The 19,587-nt window shown below is 40.5% G+C and overlaps 1 protein-coding gene across 2 annotated transcripts in view; it reads left to right on the top strand.

The window, feature by feature from the left end:
* dock4b (dedicator of cytokinesis 4b) overlaps positions 1 to 19,587 on the top strand; it is a 74,113-nt gene that overhangs the window by 40,333 nt on the left and 14,193 nt on the right. For both annotated transcript variants that reach the window (XM_087787770.1, XM_087787771.1), the window contains exons 13-42: positions 2,104 to 2,229; positions 3,671 to 3,795; positions 4,158 to 4,320; positions 6,869 to 6,975; positions 7,780 to 7,933; positions 8,212 to 8,309; positions 8,384 to 8,467; positions 9,430 to 9,530; positions 9,905 to 9,986; positions 10,248 to 10,418; positions 11,047 to 11,239; positions 11,309 to 11,445; positions 12,397 to 12,531; positions 12,613 to 12,711; positions 12,911 to 13,005; positions 13,222 to 13,297; positions 13,558 to 13,658; positions 13,720 to 13,778; positions 13,917 to 14,065; positions 14,130 to 14,215; positions 15,085 to 15,111; positions 15,402 to 15,497; positions 15,556 to 15,616; positions 15,713 to 15,806; positions 15,875 to 16,023; positions 17,202 to 17,288; positions 17,765 to 17,869; positions 17,947 to 18,088; positions 18,387 to 18,553; positions 19,360 to 19,446. In XM_087787770.1, coding sequence (XP_087643896.1) covers positions 2,104 to 2,229; positions 3,671 to 3,795; positions 4,158 to 4,320; positions 6,869 to 6,975; positions 7,780 to 7,933; positions 8,212 to 8,309; positions 8,384 to 8,467; positions 9,430 to 9,530; positions 9,905 to 9,986; positions 10,248 to 10,418; positions 11,047 to 11,239; positions 11,309 to 11,445; positions 12,397 to 12,531; positions 12,613 to 12,711; positions 12,911 to 13,005; positions 13,222 to 13,297; positions 13,558 to 13,658; positions 13,720 to 13,778; positions 13,917 to 14,065; positions 14,130 to 14,215; positions 15,085 to 15,111; positions 15,402 to 15,497; positions 15,556 to 15,616; positions 15,713 to 15,806; positions 15,875 to 16,023; positions 17,202 to 17,288; positions 17,765 to 17,869; positions 17,947 to 18,088; positions 18,387 to 18,553; positions 19,360 to 19,446 — 3,356 coding nt within the window. The remainder of the gene's footprint in view (positions 1 to 2,103; positions 2,230 to 3,670; positions 3,796 to 4,157; positions 4,321 to 6,868; positions 6,976 to 7,779; positions 7,934 to 8,211; positions 8,310 to 8,383; positions 8,468 to 9,429; positions 9,531 to 9,904; positions 9,987 to 10,247; positions 10,419 to 11,046; positions 11,240 to 11,308; positions 11,446 to 12,396; positions 12,532 to 12,612; positions 12,712 to 12,910; positions 13,006 to 13,221; positions 13,298 to 13,557; positions 13,659 to 13,719; positions 13,779 to 13,916; positions 14,066 to 14,129; positions 14,216 to 15,084; positions 15,112 to 15,401; positions 15,498 to 15,555; positions 15,617 to 15,712; positions 15,807 to 15,874; positions 16,024 to 17,201; positions 17,289 to 17,764; positions 17,870 to 17,946; positions 18,089 to 18,386; positions 18,554 to 19,359; positions 19,447 to 19,587) is intronic.

Below are 19,587 nucleotides of genomic sequence, written 5' to 3' on the forward strand. Positions count from 1 at the left end.
GGATCCTCTACAGGTAGAATATCTAAAGTAGTGTGGCAGACAAAGATGAAAGTAATGCACCTGCTTTGCATTGAAAGTTGTCCCCACCAGAAGTGGAAATGCTGTGGTTTGCCTTTTCTCACTTGATCACACAGTTAAAGGTGGACAATAAACCAGGACATGCCCATTTCACTTGTCCGTCCCATTTCTTCAGTGGTTGTCTTGCTCTGTCTTGTAATCTTTTTCTTGTATTTGGGGAAATATGTTGATGATCTTACCTACAAAGCGGGGTCATATCATGTCAAATATGACATATAGCTTAAAATATGAACCAAAGTTTTGAAAATTGCTTTGGTTTGAAAATCTACCAGATCCAATTTGTCTCACTTCTTAATGAACGATCCACTCTGCTGTGGATAGGCATGGTCACCAAGTGGTCAACAACAAAAGTAGAAGTCATAGTTCGTCCTGTATAAACACTCCGATAGGTTAGCATTAAAGTAGTGCTTCAGTATCACGCTGTTAGTGTGAAGGTGGGGTTAGATGTGTAGATGAAATAATAGTTAAATAAACGTCCATTGTTTGGTGAAAATGTCTCTTTGTGGAAAGTAAAAAAGTCTTTATTTCACAACAAAGCTAACCTTCCATCTCAATTGAGCTACCTCAACAGAACAAGATGATCTAATTAAGAGTCGCCAGGTTTTCCTCACCGTCGCCCGACCACCATCTATCGAGGAGCTGTCAGACCCAAACATTGATCGAGCCGAGAGCTCGACGCGCTTCAGCGCCTTCTCTTTCAAAGTGCATCAAAGTCTCTTTTGTCTAATTCAACCTGCTTGCTCCAAAGTGGCAGCACTTGAGTACATCTGGAGCTAATCTTATGGATTATAAAATAGGTGATAAAATATTTTAATCACTCAATATGACATTTTCTTTTGACCCGGTGACTGCCTTCTAAATAAGAAACGACACATAAAAACTATCTTGCAGCTCTTTTTTTTGTGTTGTCTGCGGTCTTTGTGTCTCCTTCGGTCTCGCTGTGTGGTTCCTCCTTCACAAACGGGCCTGGCGTCGGTCCAGGAGTCTCTTATTAGCAGCCAATTAGCCGAGCCCAGGGTGAATACCCCGCTCTAGCAACACAAAGATGCGGCTGAAGCTGCTCCCACATTGCCCACCTCGACTCTCTTTACCTGTGTGGGTTTTATTTTACTTGGAAAAACAAGCTTTGTGTTTCTGGATGAGTCACATCAGGTGAATAATTTCGGCAGCCTCCTCCACGCCAGCGTAGGCAGCGACACAAGAAGTCGCGACAACCCAACAGTCTGCGCAGTTGAACAGAATCTTTGGAGGGCAGCATGTTCCTTGTCAGTGGCTGGAATAGTAATGAAGCTGGTAGGCTTGGTTGTCCAGAAGCTTTTACTTCCTGTGAGTGTTTGTTTTCCTGCCAAACGCTGTTTCCAAATCGGGGATCGAGCAGATTCAAGTGATCTGCACTGCCGCGCAGGAACTCTCAGGACTGGCTTTTTGACACCTGCTGGCTTTTTGTGTAGTCCTTTAGCTGTATTAATCATTATGATAGAAACATTATAACATATTAAACAATCCATTTAATTTACACATATGCATTGGGCTTTGTTTTCTCTGTTTTTTTAGTCAAATTTTCTTACATTTAAAAATTACCTTTTTTTTTTTCTCATCCATTGTTATTTTGTTTACCCACAATAGTTATTAAATTAATCTAAAAAAATAAAAACAAACACAATTGAATCTTTAATTAAACAATCTTTATGCTCAAAATGCAAGTGACATTACATTATATCTACTTGAGACTTTTTATTTGTTCACAAAATAAATATAGAAATAGTAAAAATATGAACATTTTGACTCTTATCTTGGGTGCTCGGTATTTGGCACCAGTAAAGTTTACATAAGATGATGTTGACATACTAAATGAAGTCTAGTTTTACTTTTAATCCCTGTTTTCCTGCGACAAATGTGCATTCATTCTTAGGGACTTCTAAGGTTTATTCAGCGAGGCGTTAATGAATTAGAAACAATAAGAACAGTTGCAGCTTCCTAAACACTTAGCCTAAGCTAATGCTTTGTGTTTGACTTCCACATCAGGCCTGGCGGTGGCGATGCAGCTCCTTCATGGCGACATTGAGCAGCTGCGGCGCGAGTACATGGTCCTCTTCACCCGTGGCGTGTCCATCACCCGGAAACTGGGCTTCTCTGATGTCATCATGCCAGGTAAGAGCGGCACACTCACTTGCCACACTCAGCCTCTCTTCAAGTCTTTGAGATATTCCGGGAACATTGGATACACGCTCCTGTGAATGGCCTCTGGGTTAATGGTAGCTGTGGTTACCAGGGATATGAGGCCTTGATGATGAAACAAAAATGTCTACTCTACCCGCCCCCCCCCCAAGGACACACAAAAAAACGTGGTGGGCTCATCAGTGTATGCTCACCTTGCCACTTGACTCCTTTCACCGCCGTCTATTGTGCGTCGAAAACAACATCCTACAGGTTCGCTACCTTCCTGTACAGTGTATAGATCGACTCACGTTGCCACGACTACTGTTGTCAAGAGCAAAATCAATGTTGACCCAGGAGACGGATATGATGGGCTCACACACACACATGCACACACACACACTACTGAGGAAACAGGCCTTTCCTGTCTGCTATCGACTTCCCTCTGACAAGGAAAGGTGTTCAACCTGACAACAATCCTTTGTCATCTCTCTACAGAATGTTATTAGAAAATGAAACAAAAAGGGCAGTCACATGACCCATTCGGCCGAATGAGTCAACTCTGTCAAAGATTCTTCGTTGTTAAAAACTGAGTCTTACCCCGCTGTGGAGTGACATCCTATCCATTATGACTAATCATGCCGCCTCGCTTAGCAGGCCTGTTCACTCAGTTTTGGACCTGGGTGACATTTTAAATGTTGCTAAGTAGACAGATGTATATTTATCCTCAGGTAACTTGAAGTGCTTCGTAATTAGATGGTTCTTTCTAATGAAGCAGACTCTCTCTTCAGCACTGAAAGTGCTCGGCACACCAAGTCATCCATTTACCAATTCATACAGACAATCACACGGTGATTGGACTAGGCTGTGACGCAGCATGCTAGCATCGTCAGGACCATTCAGGGTGAAGTCTCTTGCTCAGGGACATAACGACAAAAGTTCTCAGGCCACGAGCCCAAAGATTATCGTGTAATTATTGCAAAAAAATAAATCAATATATATATATTTTTTTTCAATGAATAAATATAGTTATTATAATATTTAAAAAATATTTTTAACAAGGGGAATATATTTAAATTTGAATTTAAGATTAGGAAATTGGTAAAAGACCATGTTAATCATAATAATAGATGTTGATTAATCATATTCATTATGTTATTCAGTCCTTGTGTTATCTCATGGTCAAAACAAATTTTTGGTATCCCTTATGTTGCTTCTGGGTCAAAGGGAACGGCCTCCCTAGCTGACAGAAATACATAGAGTGCAGTGGTGGAGGTTGTTCACCTTAACCCAGAAGCAACACAAGGGATACCACAAACACATTTGTTTTCAGGCATCCGGGACCCAGAGATAACATAAGGGGTAAAACGTTTAAATTTTCGTCTGTATGTAAAGTGATTGTTGAGCCTTGCTGTCGAACATTCTCTTCTCACAGGAGAGATGAGGAACGATCTCTATGTCACCTTGGAAAAAGGAGAGTTCGACAAGGGCGGGAAGAGCGTTGCCCGAAACGTGGAGATCACAGTCTACGTGCTGGACATCGACGGACAAGTGCTGAAGGTAATGGTGGACATGTTATGACATCATTCAAGCTCATGGCTTAAATCAATGCCCCTGAAGTTCATCTCATCTGAGGTCACTGCTGACCCTCGTTCCTCCCTCCAGCCTGTCGCTGCTGCAGCCTCTGTGGTTTCATGCTTGGCCTGAGCCTCGCTCCGAAAATAGACTGAGGGAAAAAACAAAAACTCACTGTAACCCAGAGCAGACTTGCCTCTTTATGTTAGTTTATATTTTGTACATAGACGATTGTCTTCTGCATTAAGCTTTTAACTCCTAAAAATGTTAGTTTTTTCCCCCAAACCCTAAATGACCTGTTCCTTCTTCTCCTGAAGTGTTGCATTGTGGACTCTCTCTGTCATCAGGGTCATGTTGCTGCTGGCTCAGGTGAACCAGGAAGTGATGAGTACCATTCACTGGTGCTCTATCACAACAACAGTCCCCGCTGGGCCGAGCAGATCAAGCTGCCGATACCCGTGGATATGTTTCGAGGATCTCACGTCCGCTTCGAGTTCCGGCATTGTTCCAGTAAGTACATTTTGATGATGTCAGGAGATTATGACTGCACTGCACTGGCATGGGATCAACTAGTTTTCAACTACAGTAGAAGAGCTGGGGATGGTTTACTGGGGAGAGGGAAGTGTGGACCTCTTACTTGAGATGCTGCACCCACGACTGAACTTGGATCAGGAAGACGGTAGATAATAGATCAAAATAGATAAAATTGAATTTCTTCCGGGGTCACAGCATACACTAAGAACTGGGAGGAGACAAAGGGTGCAGAACCAGGACTCTTTGGTTCCACTTGACCTGACACCTCTGTGTTCTCCTAGAAGATCTGGATGTGGTCTCTGGGCAGAGGAGAGCCTGGACCTCTTTGCTCCGGCTGCTGTCCCCCGACCTGACCTCGGATAAGAATTAAAACATTTATTGATGGATGAATTTTATTGACAAGAAATCAGAAAGTAATGGATCCATATTGTTAAACCACTTATAATAAAATAGAAATACTGTTATAGAATGAACAATACAACATTGAAAAGAAGAGTCTGTGATAGAATACCAAAATTCCTCTCAGATCTCTGATGAGACGAAGAACAGATTTAAGGAGGATTTGGATTAAAGACAAACTGTGGACTTGAAGAATTGGGCAAACGTTGTGTAAACAACTGCTGCGTGGATTTAGTGTCGCCCAAGCACAGCTGACATCAATCCTCTACCTTGTCTGCTCAAAACTCTTTGATTTCACACACGTGCTCTTAATCTGCTTTAATCTGCTGCAGCCTGCAGCGTCTATAGATGTGAGCGCAGCGGCGTATGACCCTGACGTGAAACAGCTGTAACCTGGACAATCGTCTCAATCAGTCAGAAATCAAATGGCAATTCTGTTGTTTTGGCTTCTTCTGGCTCCTGGCAGAACACACACATCTAAAATGGAACGCTCCGCTGTTCTCTGGGTGCCCTGCTGGGTTTGCTTTATTAGCAACGCCCGGGATAAATCAGATTACATGTTTTCTTGGTGTAAATCACGCCTGAAGATTTCCCAAAGCTTCTTAAAACACAACAGCTCATGTTTATCAGAACCTTCGAGGAATGATTTGAGTCTTTTCGACCTTGATCCGCATGCAAAAGGAATAGAACAATGAAAAGGTTAATGACTTTTACAGAGATTTATTGGCATCATTTCCTGTAACTGTCAAAGTAAGCGTATGTTCAAGCTGTATTTAAAAGGTAAAACCTGGTCAACCTTTCCTCTTTGACGTAGATCAGACAGACTCACTAAGATGATTCCATTAAAAAATTCTCAGTGTAATGACTTTTTCATGCACCCTATGCTTCATAAATGCAACTTCCTGTTTCTCTATTTTATGGTGTCTAATTATCGCATTTATAGCATCTTATATTGTTAAGCAATATGAGTATCAAACTAGAGCCTACCACAAGACAAATGTTGGTGGTCCCTGGTCTAAATAGTATTTTTCGATCTTTCAGAGAATCTAAAGAGACTATTGTGAAGTTTGGGCGTTGCTGGTTCAGGTGGAGCTTTAGTAAAACTGATAATAGAACAAAAGAGCCAGTAGCCATGCAGACCTGTTAATGACGACATCTGCACAGATTTATTTTTCATCCATCCATCTGTTTTTCTCGAAGGTGCTGGAAGCAACCTGTTGTTCGGTTCTTTTTGCTCTGGTCTGAATTACCGTGATGATTTAATTTTCTATTTTAAAAGTCGCTTTGGATAATAGCTTCTTCTAAAATATGTGATGTAAACAATGCTAGTCAAACTGCCAGGATCTATGGATCCAAATGTGTCCTCAAAGTTACAAAAAACAAAACATAGTGTTACTTTTTTTCTTGTCAAATGTCGAGAGTTTCAACACCTGCATTAGTACCGTCTGCGCTGGAAGTGAAGACAATTTTGAGTCAATGTATCTAACAAAACTGCTTTTAAGGAGTGAGGTCATCTTTAATGAAGCTCTAAAATTTATCAAAGTGAGCAAACAATAAAGGCATGTGTTTCCAACTATCATGGATATGGACGGTGTTTGACAATAATCAAGGAGGGGGACAAAATCTTTTAGCATCTTAAAGAGGCTGATTAAAATGTCCTATCTTTCATAGGAGGTATGATTGTGAAGCTGTCTTCTTATTCTTGTAGACTTGATTGTTGACCTTGATAATCGCTGTTGCTTATCTTATATCAAATACATGCACTCTATTTTGATATTAAGACGAATATCTCCAGGCCACAAGAAAGCCAGATTTGGCCCCCGGGCCTTGAATTTAAAATGTGAGAATTAAGGATTTAGTTGGGCTATATATGCAATACATGCAATTTTTTTTTCTCAAAATAAAGTTTTTTTTACTAACATTTACTGGAAACACAACACATAAAAATACAGAACTAGAAACTAGAATGCTTGATTCGTCTAATAAGTGTAGTTGTTCAGTGGTGCATTACTCATGAAATCCAAAAGGATGTGTAATTAAAGTTTGAAAAGAGTCATAGGTCAAACATTCAGAGTTGTTTTCACTGCAGCTGAGATCAATGCCATCTTGTTGTTGTCATCTACAGCCAAAGACAAGGGTGAGAAGAAACTGTTCGGCTACTCCTTTGTTCCGCTGATGCAGGAAGACGGCAGGACGCTGCCAGATGGCACCCACGAGCTCATTATTCACAAGGTGAGGCCCGTCAACACCAGTTCTGGATCGAGCTGTGAGCACCGACCTTCTGATGACAAGGTCCGGCATTCACGATGGACCATGAAAGAGTCACAACCGGTGACAAGCTGAAGCCGCTGACATGCTGTGTAAAACTGACGTGGCCTAGTTTTTTTCCTCCGACCCAAAATAGACCCAAGAATCAGAGCAAAGTGTGAGGAAGCTCGGCAGCTCAAACACAGGCAGCTGTGAGTTTCGGGAACAAACAAATCTGGGCTGGATTGAAAGAATCTATAATCCCAACAAAGGAGATTTGGAGAAGCTTGTTTCAGCAAACAATCCCGTTGCAATGTTCTGTTTCAATGCAGCAGGCTAGCTTCAGCAACAGCACACACACTGAGAAGAAACGGTTTAAATTAAGTCTATACTTCATTTCCTATACTCTCCACTTGTCGACTTGCTGAGTCAGATCAGTGGTTAGCAGAATTGTCTCAACTGCAAAATGGACACCTTTGTTCTGTCAACTGTTGTCTGGAGACATCGAGGCTCCCATAAAAGAGATGAGCTGAACTGAGTTTGACCTTTTGCCCAAGTTTTCTTACTGAGAGATGACATGAGTCAGGTGGGAAATGATTCTAGCAGCTGTTTTCATCAATTTCTAGTTGATTTTAAAGGTAAATATAATGATAAGCAGAAAAGTAGGTGTAAAATAACAGTGGTTTAGGGATTCCATGTTTTCTTTTCTGTCTGTTAGTCACATGATAAACACTGTTGGAAGAAGACAAAGCTGCCCTTAACGTTGTCTGTTTGTGTTCTTGCTCCTAGTGTGAGGAAAACACCAACTTGGTGGACTGTTCACGATACCTGAAGCTCCCCTTCTCCAAGGCCAACGTTCCGTCCAACAACCAAACGCTCAAAGGCACCAAGGAGTCCTTCTGGATCACCAGCTTCCTCTGCTCCACCAAACTCACGCAGAACGGTATTGACCCACGTTGAATTAAAAAAACTAATATTTATAAAAGATTCATTTAAATTAGCTGCTTCATGTTTTTGGTTGCCCTTGTTAAAAATATTTTCAGAAAAAATATAAATAAAAGAACTTTACAGGTAAAGGTGGAATTTACATTTTAATATTTTAATAGTTAATAGTTTAATTAAATGTTTAAATAACATATAGTTTCAAAAATATACTAAGATAGTCATATTTGACATGTTTTATGTAGGCAAGTGTTGTAAAGTCTGGGTCTGTCACTGCAGGCGACATGTTGGACCTGCTGAAGTGGCGAGCACATCCTGAAAGGATCAACGACAGTCTCTCCAAGTTGAAGGAGATTGACGGTTCTGAGATCGTAAAAGTGAGTCTTCAGCCTTTCCTGTTGCTTCTATCATCACACTTTTCATTAAACTTCACCTTTACTCGGTTTACCAGTTCTTGCAAGACACTCTGGACACTCTGTTCGGAATTCTGGACGAAAGCTCTCAGCGCTACGGACTCAAAGTTTTTGACTCTCTGGTAAGCTGTTCATTTTGTTCTTCACGGATGAAGCCACATGGATTTTGTACGAGTCCTTGTCAGAACAGAACGGCGGGAGAAGGGATGAAACGCTCGGGCGGTCAGTGAACTCATCACTGTGGTTACGCTCAAGCGGCTGCATAGATCGATCTCACCTTAACTTCAACACATCAGTGATGAAAGTGACCAACTACAGTCTTGTGTCATTCCTGTTTCAGAAGTTTGAGGAAAGTTCTGTGTTCTCTTTTGATCCCATTTCTGCAAAGATAAATCTTCATCTGCAGACATGTCAAGTATAAATGAGTATATAAAAGTGTTTGGAAAATTTAAGATGCTGATTATGTATTTGCTGAGAATATTTGTAGTAGCATAATGCCTTGAGTAGACAAAGACACAGAAATATAAGTAATGTTAAAAATGGTAAATTAATCCATATAAATGTTGATTAACCTCCATTAGAATAGTTTGGTTTATACAACAGAATATGAAATATTGTGGTTGAAGAAAAATCTCACCAACCAATTGTATTGCCCTTAACTAGTATTGTTACGAAAACAATTACAGCAGAAAATCCTGTTCTTTAAAACTCTGAATCAAAATAATCCATCACTTTCCCTTGTGGGATATGGTGATGCAGTAAGGATGTAATCTTTGCAAAAAATTAAATTCTGTTGCTTGTGTTATATGAACATTACAGCACAGGTCTGCTTCTTGTTTATTACATCCATTGTAGCATATTTTTGCAAATGGTTTATGTCGTTTATTAAAGTTGTTAAAAACAAAGTTTTACTTTATTATATTTATTTTATGATATACAAAAATTGATACAAATTTGGCAAAGATTTACTTCTTACTGGTTCACTTGTCCTTCAGTTGGTTGGATCAATCAATGACATTTGAAAAAAGTTTGTGTTGTTTTGTGATAAACTGTTAACAATATTTTGTGTTTGTTTGTGTCACAGGTTCACATCATTAATCTCCTGCAAGACAGCAAGTTCCATCACTTCAAGCCAGTAATGGACACTTACATTGAGAGCCACTTTGCCGGAGCATTGTCTTACAGGTGTGTTTTCAGTGCATTATTCATTCATGATGACAAACGCACAATGAATGAAATGATAGCGTGCAGACATGACTAGTCTCTGGCTCCCCCTGCTGGACACGCAACAACACTTCATTTTTGCATCGCCTTACCCTTCCCTTCATTTACAAGAAAACAAACATTTCATGCTGCCATTCACAGACGAAAAAACATATTTTAGTTGAATGTGTCTCCCCTATGGCATCACAGAGTTACAGGGTTTTCATTCTTGATTTAATAATTACTGTCATTGTATCCGGAGTAATCTTTGAGGTACCCTTGCTCAAGGTTACCTTGTAGAGACAGTCGGGATAGCTGCTGCAGGTTGTTATAATTATAAGTGTGTGTGTCTCCAGGGACCTAATCAAAGTTCTCAAGTGGTACGTGGATCGTATTGTTGATGCTGAGCACCAGGACCACATCCAGCAGGTTCTCAAGGTAAGAATGCACACACAGACAGACACACATTTGAGCACATTCATACAACCTTGTGTCTGACGGTTACATGCTCGTTAGTTTGCAAGTTCATGTGAGCAATTGTGTAGCTGTTTGTGTACATCGGATTGTGTCTTCTGAAAAGTGCATATTCAAACCATCGTGACCCAAAATGAACTGATACTAACACAGACACAATCGTACCAACACACAACTCTCTGATCAAAATGACTGGTGGATTGACAAGTGTTTGGGGTTCTGCAGGCGAGCGAGTACATCTTCAAGTACATCATCCAGTCGCGCCGCCTCTTCTCTCTGGCCACTGGAGGTCAGAGCGAGGACGAGTTCCGGGTCTGCATCCATGAACTCTTCATGTCCATCCGCTTCTTCTTGTCGCAGGAGAACAAGGGAATCACCGCCGTCGCACAAACACAGGTGTGTGTCAGTGTTTTCAGTCAGGAGTGGGATGTCTTGTTCTTCCTCTGCACACCAGCGTGATGCCCTCAGGGAACAAAACCTCTAAATATGCCGACAATAATTGCAATTACACACGTTGGAGTGTGTCTCTTTGCTGTCTCCCATAATCCGCCTACGGTCCTGATGAGGATTTCAACTCTGTGCAAATGAACCAGCTAATTAAAATTAACTTCTGATCCCACGTTTCATTGATTGTTACAACAAGAAACACATTTAATTTGATTCCCATTCTGAATATATAAATAAATGAATATTTAGACAAGAAATCTAAAAGAATTTAAATCACTTAGTTTGTATCTACAAACCTCTCCAAAATATACTTATACTACTTGCGCTTATGCTAATAATGTTATGAATAAAGTTTTTTTTTACAAATTTTACTTTTATTTATATTATCTCTTTATTTTACTTTGTCTTCTTTTATGTAATGTTATTCTCTCAAATAGTAAGAATAACACGTACATTTATGATGAATGTATTACTAATACTACCAATAATAACAATAATTATAATAATTGTAATGTTATTCTAAAAGTGATGTGTTTTTTTGAGCACAATATGGACTTCCTGTGTTTCTGGTGTCCAGGCCGTGTTCTTGCAGACGTTCCCAGCCGTGTACAGCGAGCTGCTGAAGATCTTCACAGTGCGTGAGGTGGCAGGCTTCGTCAGAGAGACGCTGGGCAGTCTCCCTGCCACCATCCACGCGGAATGCCCCCTGGAGGCCGTCAAGCTGCAGTGCATTGCCAAGACAGTGGAGAGTCAGCTGTACATCAACCCAGGTGAGGAGTGTTTGTGTTGTCAATGATGAAACATTGAAGTCCTCGTTCTGTTGGATGCTTGTGTGTCAGAGTCTCGCTGCATCCTGCTGCCGGTGGTCCTGAGGGTCCTACATGCCCACATGCAGGAGCAGAGGGACCAGGTCATGTGCGCCCAGATCCTCACCAGCATGTTGTCGCTTATCAAGAAGGAGGAGAATGGAACTGCGGTGAGTCACAAGCTGCTCAAACTGTCTGGTCTTGGAACACTTAAACATCTGGTCGTACTTCAGCTCCTAATACTTCACTACTACTTCTACTGCCGAAGGACAAGTTTTGAAAAGATGCATTGAACGTTGTGTGTTTTCATTATGACTCATGTAGATGAAGCATATCAAGAAATTATTCTTTGCTTATTTCCTCGTTCAAGAGGTCGATTACTGTGTTTGAAAAAATGAGTAATTAGTCTCAGCGCGAGACTCTAGCAGCCCTGCAGCTGAGTAATGATACTCAGGTGTGAGCCTCTGTTTGTGTGTGTTCATGCGTGTCTGTCTGGTCCGTGTTTATGTGCGTTGCTGAGAGCAGCTAGACTTGAAATTGTGGAAATACACATTCACACACATATACACACACACAAAACAGACACACACACAAAAAAAAACACAAAAGAAAAAGCATAGGCACACACAGTAGACGAGACACACAAAAGAAACACACATAGCCAAACATGGACATACGGTCTGGTTGCCTTTTTTTTTTTTATTTGCCTTTACCTGTGAAAAGACTGACTTAAGATCTCCCCAAAAACTCAATATTCTTGAAGTACTGGAAAAACACAATTGGGAAGAAAACTGACCGCCTCCTCAAGCTGGACGACGAGCAATGATTTGATCTCAAACACCACAACACACTTCACTTACAGCACTAAAGTTTAATAAAACGGATCAAAGTTTGTTACAAAACAAAATGACAAATGACTGCAGCAGGACAAATGGAGGTTACAAAGGTTGACGATAATAAAGTCGATGAAAACATATCTTCAGGCTCCTATTTATGTGATTTGGGTCAGGGGTTAAGATGTTTAAATATGATTGTGTCAAAGTTACAGTAGACGACAGTCCAAACACAAGGTTAGGTTAATCTGTTTGCATTTGTTTGACGTGTTTGTTGTTGTGTTCCAGGAGCCGCTGGTGTCTGAGGAAGTGGAGTTGATCGTGGAGAGTTTGCTGGGAGCTTTGTTAGGAACCATTTTGGAAATCAGCAACCGGCCGCAGCCATCGGGACCAAACATGAGACTGCAGTTTCAGGATGTCACGGTACGACTGCGTGTTCAGTTGCGTGTGTCGGTCTATGTTGTTGAACACAAAGAGTTTGTAAGTGGCTTCATGTCATGTCAGGGGGAGTTTGTGTCGTGCCTGCTGGCTCTGCTGCGTCAGATGAGCGACCGTCATTACCAGCAGCTGCTGCAAGCGTTCTCCAACAAAGACGACCTCCGGGTGAGCAGAACCAGAACCTGGTCAATACCTTATGTGTCAGGATGGATTTCAAAGAGAATTTGAGGATACTTAACCAGAAGTTACTATTGACGCCCTGAACATTAGCTAGAATTGCTACTTGGTGCTACCGTAGATTTGTTTGCTGCATGTACATGAGCACCTCAGCTATGTGAGCACGCGCTGTTTTCTGTTGTCCCAGGATTTCCTGCTCCAGATCTTCACCGTCTTCAGGATCCTGATCCGACCAGAGATGTTCCCCAAAGACTGGACGGTCATGAGACTCGTCACCAACAAGTACTTTCATTTTCTGTTTTACTTGAAGCTTTTACTTTTGCAACTTTTGGGGTATTATGAGGGCATTATGGGACTTGTAGTTTCATTGGCGAGCGTGTGTTTTACCAGCCAGGGCATCATTAATTAGAGGAAAAAATGTCATAATATCATGGACTTAGATTTTTGGAGGGGATTGTTCTTTCACAGAAGAAGTAAACAAGTGTCATTGTCCTTCAGTGTCATCATCACCACCGTCCTCTACCTCTCTGAAGCGCTGAGGAAGAACTTCCTTAATGACAAGTTCGACTACAAGGTGAAGTGTGCGTTCCCTAGATTATGACTAGATTATTGAATTGTTTTTCCTAATATATCATGAAAAACTTAAAGTTAATTGTGCCTAACTCGAGTATATGTACGTGTTATTGATTTATAAAGTAAAACCTAAATGATGTATTTACCAACATTTTACGCAACTATTTTAGCCATGTTTGTTCAATTAACAAAGGTCTAGTATTTAAAAATGTTGCAAAATGCATCAGTAAGTTCTAATTTGAGCCTTTTGAATCCTCTCAGGTGTGGGACTCGTACTTCTACCTGTCCGTCATCTTCATCAACCAGCCGTGTCTGCAGCTGGAGTTCTTTTCTCCGTCCAAGAGGAAGAAGATCCTGGAGAAGTAGGTCCAGATTCACACTCCAGTCAAGGTTCGATTTTTCCAAATGTGTTTGTTCCTGCAGGTATGGAGACATGAGGGTCATGATGGGATGTGAGATCTTCAGTATGTGGCAGAATCTTGGTGAGAAAAATGAGATGAATATTGATCTTTTTATAAGAAAAGTAACATAATTAAAGATGAGTTGAAGAGATATTTCTGAACTCAACATCAAAACTTGAATCAGAAGAAAATGATCAACATGTTTATCTTGTCTGATAGGAGAACACAAGCTGAACTTCATCCCGGCCATGATCGGTCCATTCCTGGAGGTGACGCTGGTTCCTCAACCTGACTTGCGGAACGTGATGATCCCGATCTTCCACGACATGATGGACTGGGAGCAGCGCCGCAGCGGGAACTTCAAGCAGGTGAGCTGAACTCTCTGATGCAAGATGGTCTCACGCCGCTGACGCCCCGTCGCTCCCCCTGCAGGTCGAGGCCAAACTGATCGACAAGCTGGACAGTCTGATGTCGGAGGGCAAAGGAGACGAGACGTACAGAGAGCTCTTTAATAGCATGTGAGTGACAGTTTGGCAGCGTACCTCACTCAATACTTCAGTCTTGTTGTGTTTGTGATAACACAATAAGTATGATTGTTTCACTTTTCTATCATAAACAAAATGTATTCAAGACTTTTAGTTAAAAAACAGTTTTCGTTATTCTTTGATGACTTTTTTTATTTTTTGATTACTTGTTAACAAGCAAAAAGACTATTATCTCTAAAACAAGAAATATTCAAGATAAACTAAATATTGAATCTTTAAAAAACATCTTAACTAGTAAAATAATTTTGAAACCTGTCATTTGAAGGTAAGTTATCGCCCGCCTTCATCTCCACCGCCGCCTCCACAGCGACTCTCTGACCCTGCATGATCTCTTCACTCTAGTGTGTGTGTGTGCGTGTGTTGTTGTTGTTGTTGTTGTTGTCTTACTTTACAGTGTTTGTAAAGTACAACATGCGTCGACTCGACTGCCACATGAGCTCAAGCAAGTTTGAGTCAAGAGGAAACAGTCAGTTGTGAACACGTGATGTGTGTAAATGTAGATGTTGGTGATCATTTTGATTTCATTTGTAAGTTCATTCATTTACATCTTTAAAAGAACATTGTTTGACCTAAAAAGTTTTTTTTTAATCGTAAACTTTAATTTAATCATTTTATTTTTCACACTATAACTTTTATTATTATAATTTATTTTAAATTAAATAGTTTTGAGGAATTTATTTATACATTTACAAACAAGTTTTATTTTTCTGTATTCCCTTTTATTTTTAAAATCGTTTTGTTTTGTTTAATGTTTATTTATCTAGCCTGTGTGTGAGAGGGTGTGTGTGTCTGTTGCTATTAACAGTCTGACTTTATTCCGCCTCTGCTTCCCGTCTGGATAGAATTCCTCTGTTTGGTCCGTACCCTAGGTAAGACCCCGCTCGCCCTCCTTCTTCTTCCGCAGACACGCAGCCGCTGGTCTGATGTCACCGCCGCCACCTTTGCGGCGGTATATCGCGTGATCCTGCAGTGACATAAACGTTTATCCTTGAATAACATTGATGACATCATGAAGGATGTGGAAGTTAGCATATGGTATGATAGGAAAAGGTTTTTCTTGTGATGGCAACCAAACGATTATATATTTTATTTTTACACTTTTCTTGGCAGAAGCTTTTGCTTGGTTAATTCCTTCAGCAACCTTTCTTTCATTCTCCAGTCTCCTAAAGAAGATCGAGAGAGAGACATGGAGGGAAAGTGGAATCTCGCTCATTGCCACCGTCACCCGGCTGATGGAGCGACTGCTGGACTACAGGTGAGGAAGAGGCGAGCCTGGTGAGGCGAGTCGCTAACCCGGCCCGGTGTTGTCTCAGGGACTGTATGAAGATCGGAGAGGTGGACGGGAAGAAGATCGGCTGCACTGTCAGTTTACTGGTCAGTGGTGTTTGAACACTCTTGGTTTAAAGATGAAAACTGTATTAACTTCTAACTTAACTGAATTAACTTAATATTTTCTGGTTCTCTGATCAGAACTTCTACAAGACGGAGCTGAACAAAGAAGAAATGTACATCCGCTACATCCACAAACTCTACGACCTTCACCTGAAAGCACAAAACTACACAGGTAAGTTCGCAGACCACGTCGTGAATCAGGTGTTTGTTCCTTCTCACGTTTATCGTGTTGCTGTGCAGAGGCGTCGTACACGCTGCTGCTTTACGACGAGCTGCTGGAGTGGTCGGACCGGCCGCTGCGAGAGTTCCTGAACTACCCGATGCAGAGCGAGTGGCAGCGCAAAGAGTTCCTTCACCTGACCATTGTCCAGAACTTTGACCGCGGCAAGGTGGGCCTGCTAGTCATGTGACGCTCATATCTGTTACGTGGATACACTAGTACTTCAGTTATGCTAGCAGATTAGCTGTTGTGTTTGTTTGCGCTACGACTTCTGCTGTGTTGCACTTGTTGAGTTGTCTTGTGAGTTTTTGATGAAGATACTTGCTGTAAGTTTTGTACTTGTCTTTTCAGTTGAGCTGGTGTTTTTCTTAAGCATATAGCCTGCTGGACGTCATGTAGCATGAGAGGCTAGTCACTTTGTTTGTCATGGTATAGAGCTGGGTTTACCAACTGCAAGCTACTACAATGGCACTGTTTGACCCAAAGGGTAACCATCAGTCTGGTAAACAAAAAACTTAATATATATTATTATGGATGATATATTATATTTATTTATTACATTTATTGATTCTTTATTAAATGACAATGGGGTACCAAGAAAGAGGATGTATATACGTTGGTTATCCCTGGTATAGAACATTCCTGCCGTAATCCAGGAACGCAGTGTTGGAGTTGCCTCCGATTGCTGTTGTCATAGCAACCTTACAGTGCTTCCCTAGTGGCAAGACTCAGTACTGTGGCGCCACTAAAATAAAATGTGTATTTTGTATTGAGTATTGTTTTGATTGTTTAAGCGCTTTGTGATCCTGGTCTGGAGAAGCGCTCTATAAATATTACTTACTTACTTACTTATATAGCACTTGGAAAAACGTTGGCTCAAAGTGCTGTGCAAGAACAGCCAGAGCGTTTGTTTATTTCTCACTCAGATTTTCACCTTATTAGGATGAAAGAAAGCTTATACAATGTTTTTTTGTCATTTGGTCTCCACGCTGTTTAAGATATTTGATAAAATGAAATCAATCACAGCTACTATGTCGCCCCAATAATTACATTTATTTTACAATTTATTTCTTATTTTTAACTACATAACATACTTAACATATTTACATAACTATAGTTGGTTACTATTTTTAATTAAAAAAATGTTTATTGTTGAACCTTTTTTCTTCAGCTGTACTTTTATTTAAAATCAAACTACTACCATAAGTATTGTTTAATATTTTTACTATTTACTATTGACTACTACTTTTAATGTTTTTGCTTTCTGTTCTGGAGAGTTTATCTTGTTTCTTAGCACGTCCTCTCTCTTTTATTATTTACTACCAGTATTGACCTTGTGTTTTTCAGTGTTGGGAGAACGGCATCATCCTCTGCAGGGAACTGGCTGACCAGTACGAGTCGTACTACGACTACAGGAACCTCAGCAAGATGAGAGTCAGTCTGTCTCCTTGTTAATTTTTCCTTCAAGTTACATTAATTGAGATTATGTGCATTTTAAAATGAGTCTAGTCTCTCGTTTATTGATTTAATGTAATATTTATTTTTAACTATTTGAACCTTCATTTTGTTAAATAATTAAAAACAACTGTATATTTTGGAATTCTTCCTGGCTGAGATAATTAAAAAGTATAATATTTTATAATGTTATTTTAATCATGAAAGTTGAAAAAACATTTTTTTAAGGAAATTGTCAGAGAGGTTTATTGATGTACCAGATAATTGAAAACCTTTAAATATCCTTAAAGGTTTTATTATTTTTAATGTTCTATTTAACAGGACAGACATATAAATGATAATATATATAATATAACATAGTTGAAATGTAGAATTATTTATGTTTTGGTGTAAAACAATAAAAACGTATTCGATAGATAACACTTAATCTTTATTATCAATTGTTTTCCCTTCAGATGATGGAGGCGTCGCTCTACGACAAGATCATGGACCAGCAGCGGTTGGAGCCAGAATTCTTCCGAGTCGGGTTCTACGGGAAGAAGTTTCCCTTTTTCTTGCGGGTAAGAGTGTGGCGCAGGTGCACGAATTGGCCAGTGGGGGTCAGTATTACCCCTCGTTAACTGTTCTTGTTCTGCAGAATAAAGAATTTGTGTGTCGGGGGCACGACTACGAACGATTGGAGGCTTTCCAGCAGAGGATGCTCAGCGAGTTTCCTCACGCCATCGCCATGCAGCACGTTAACCAGCCTGACCAGACCATCTACCAGGCTGAGGCCCAGTGTATCCTCACACACACCGTCACACACACTCTCACAAGAGGCACATATTTAAACTCACACATAGTCCCAACACACATGCGCATCCTCACAAAAACTGAACAATACAAATGTACACACACAGAAATATGCATATAGATAAGATCAATCAAATGAATTTGTCTCACATTCACACACACATGCTCATGTTAATGCACATATACACAATTAGACAGACAAGCAGTGGTGTAACTTGTCAGTTATACAGGAAGGTGACACACACACATTGGTCCAGTTGCTCTCCCTGACTCACGCACACACAGATCTGCAGATCTACGCAGTGACACCGATCCCAGAGAGCCAGGACGTTCTTCAGAGAGATGGAGTCCCCGACAACATCAAGAGCTTCTACAAGTTCAACCACATCTGGAGGTTCAGATATGACCGGCCGTTCCACAAGGGCAGCAAAGACAAGGAGAACGAGTTCAAGGTGGAAACACACAGCTCTTGCTATCAGTTAACCTTTGTTTTTAGGTTCATCACACAGTTCGTATAAATATTCATGATTTTATTAGTTGTGATTGTCATCTCCGTTACTGTTTTTTGAACTTCAGTTCGTCGTGCGTTGCATCACTAAAGTTAATCGGAAGATGATTAATGACTTTTTGTCCTGGAACAATTATCTTCTGCTCGTGATGTTATTAAAATGAGCAAAGGAAGCTGCTGCAGTGTTTGTGTGAAGATAATAATGAAGCACTTTTATTTAAAATGTTGCTCACCAGTTAGTTGTGTGTGTGTGTTCTGTCTGCGCACACACAAGCTACATCCATTATTCATCAGGAATTTAAATCAATAATTACACACTTACTAAGTTGTTCTGCAAACTCGCATTTGCCTTTCACAAAACACACATGGATCTTAAACACTAGCACAGGGACACACACAATACACACAATGTTTCACACTCATACACACACACATTAACGCAAAGATTTTTAAGCACTTTAGCACAGGGACCCACACAAAACAGTTTGTTTAACACTTATACACATTAGGCCCATAGCACACACAAATACACACAGATTTTCCCATGCACACTAGCTCAGGGATGCACACAAAACACACACCATTTTTACACTCACACACTAACACAGTAACACTCGAAATACACACAAAGCACCACAGTTCATAAAAACACGGCATCAATACTAGTCAGGATTGTGTTACTGACGGAAAATTGCATATTGAAAGAAAACAAAAATTGACTGAGCTGTGTGTGTGTTTGTGTAACCACAGAGTCTGTGGGTGGAGAGGACAACTCTGACTCTGGTTCAGAGTCTCCCGGGAATCTCACGGTGGTTTGAAGTGGATAAACGTGAGCTGGTGAGTTTGTGTCTTGATAAAGACAAACGCACATTAACTTTAGTTAAGTTTTGTTAATCTACAACCCTGTATTGTATATTTTACAAGCTATTATTTATGACTTGTTCTGGAGTGAGTGTGTACAAAATGTTTGTGTGTGCG

Source organism: Callionymus lyra, chromosome 3, assembly GCF_982586985.1.
Source record: "Callionymus lyra chromosome 3, fCalLyr1.hap1.1, whole genome shotgun sequence".
NCBI classification, from domain to species: domain Eukaryota; kingdom Metazoa; phylum Chordata; class Actinopteri; order Syngnathiformes; family Callionymidae; genus Callionymus; species Callionymus lyra.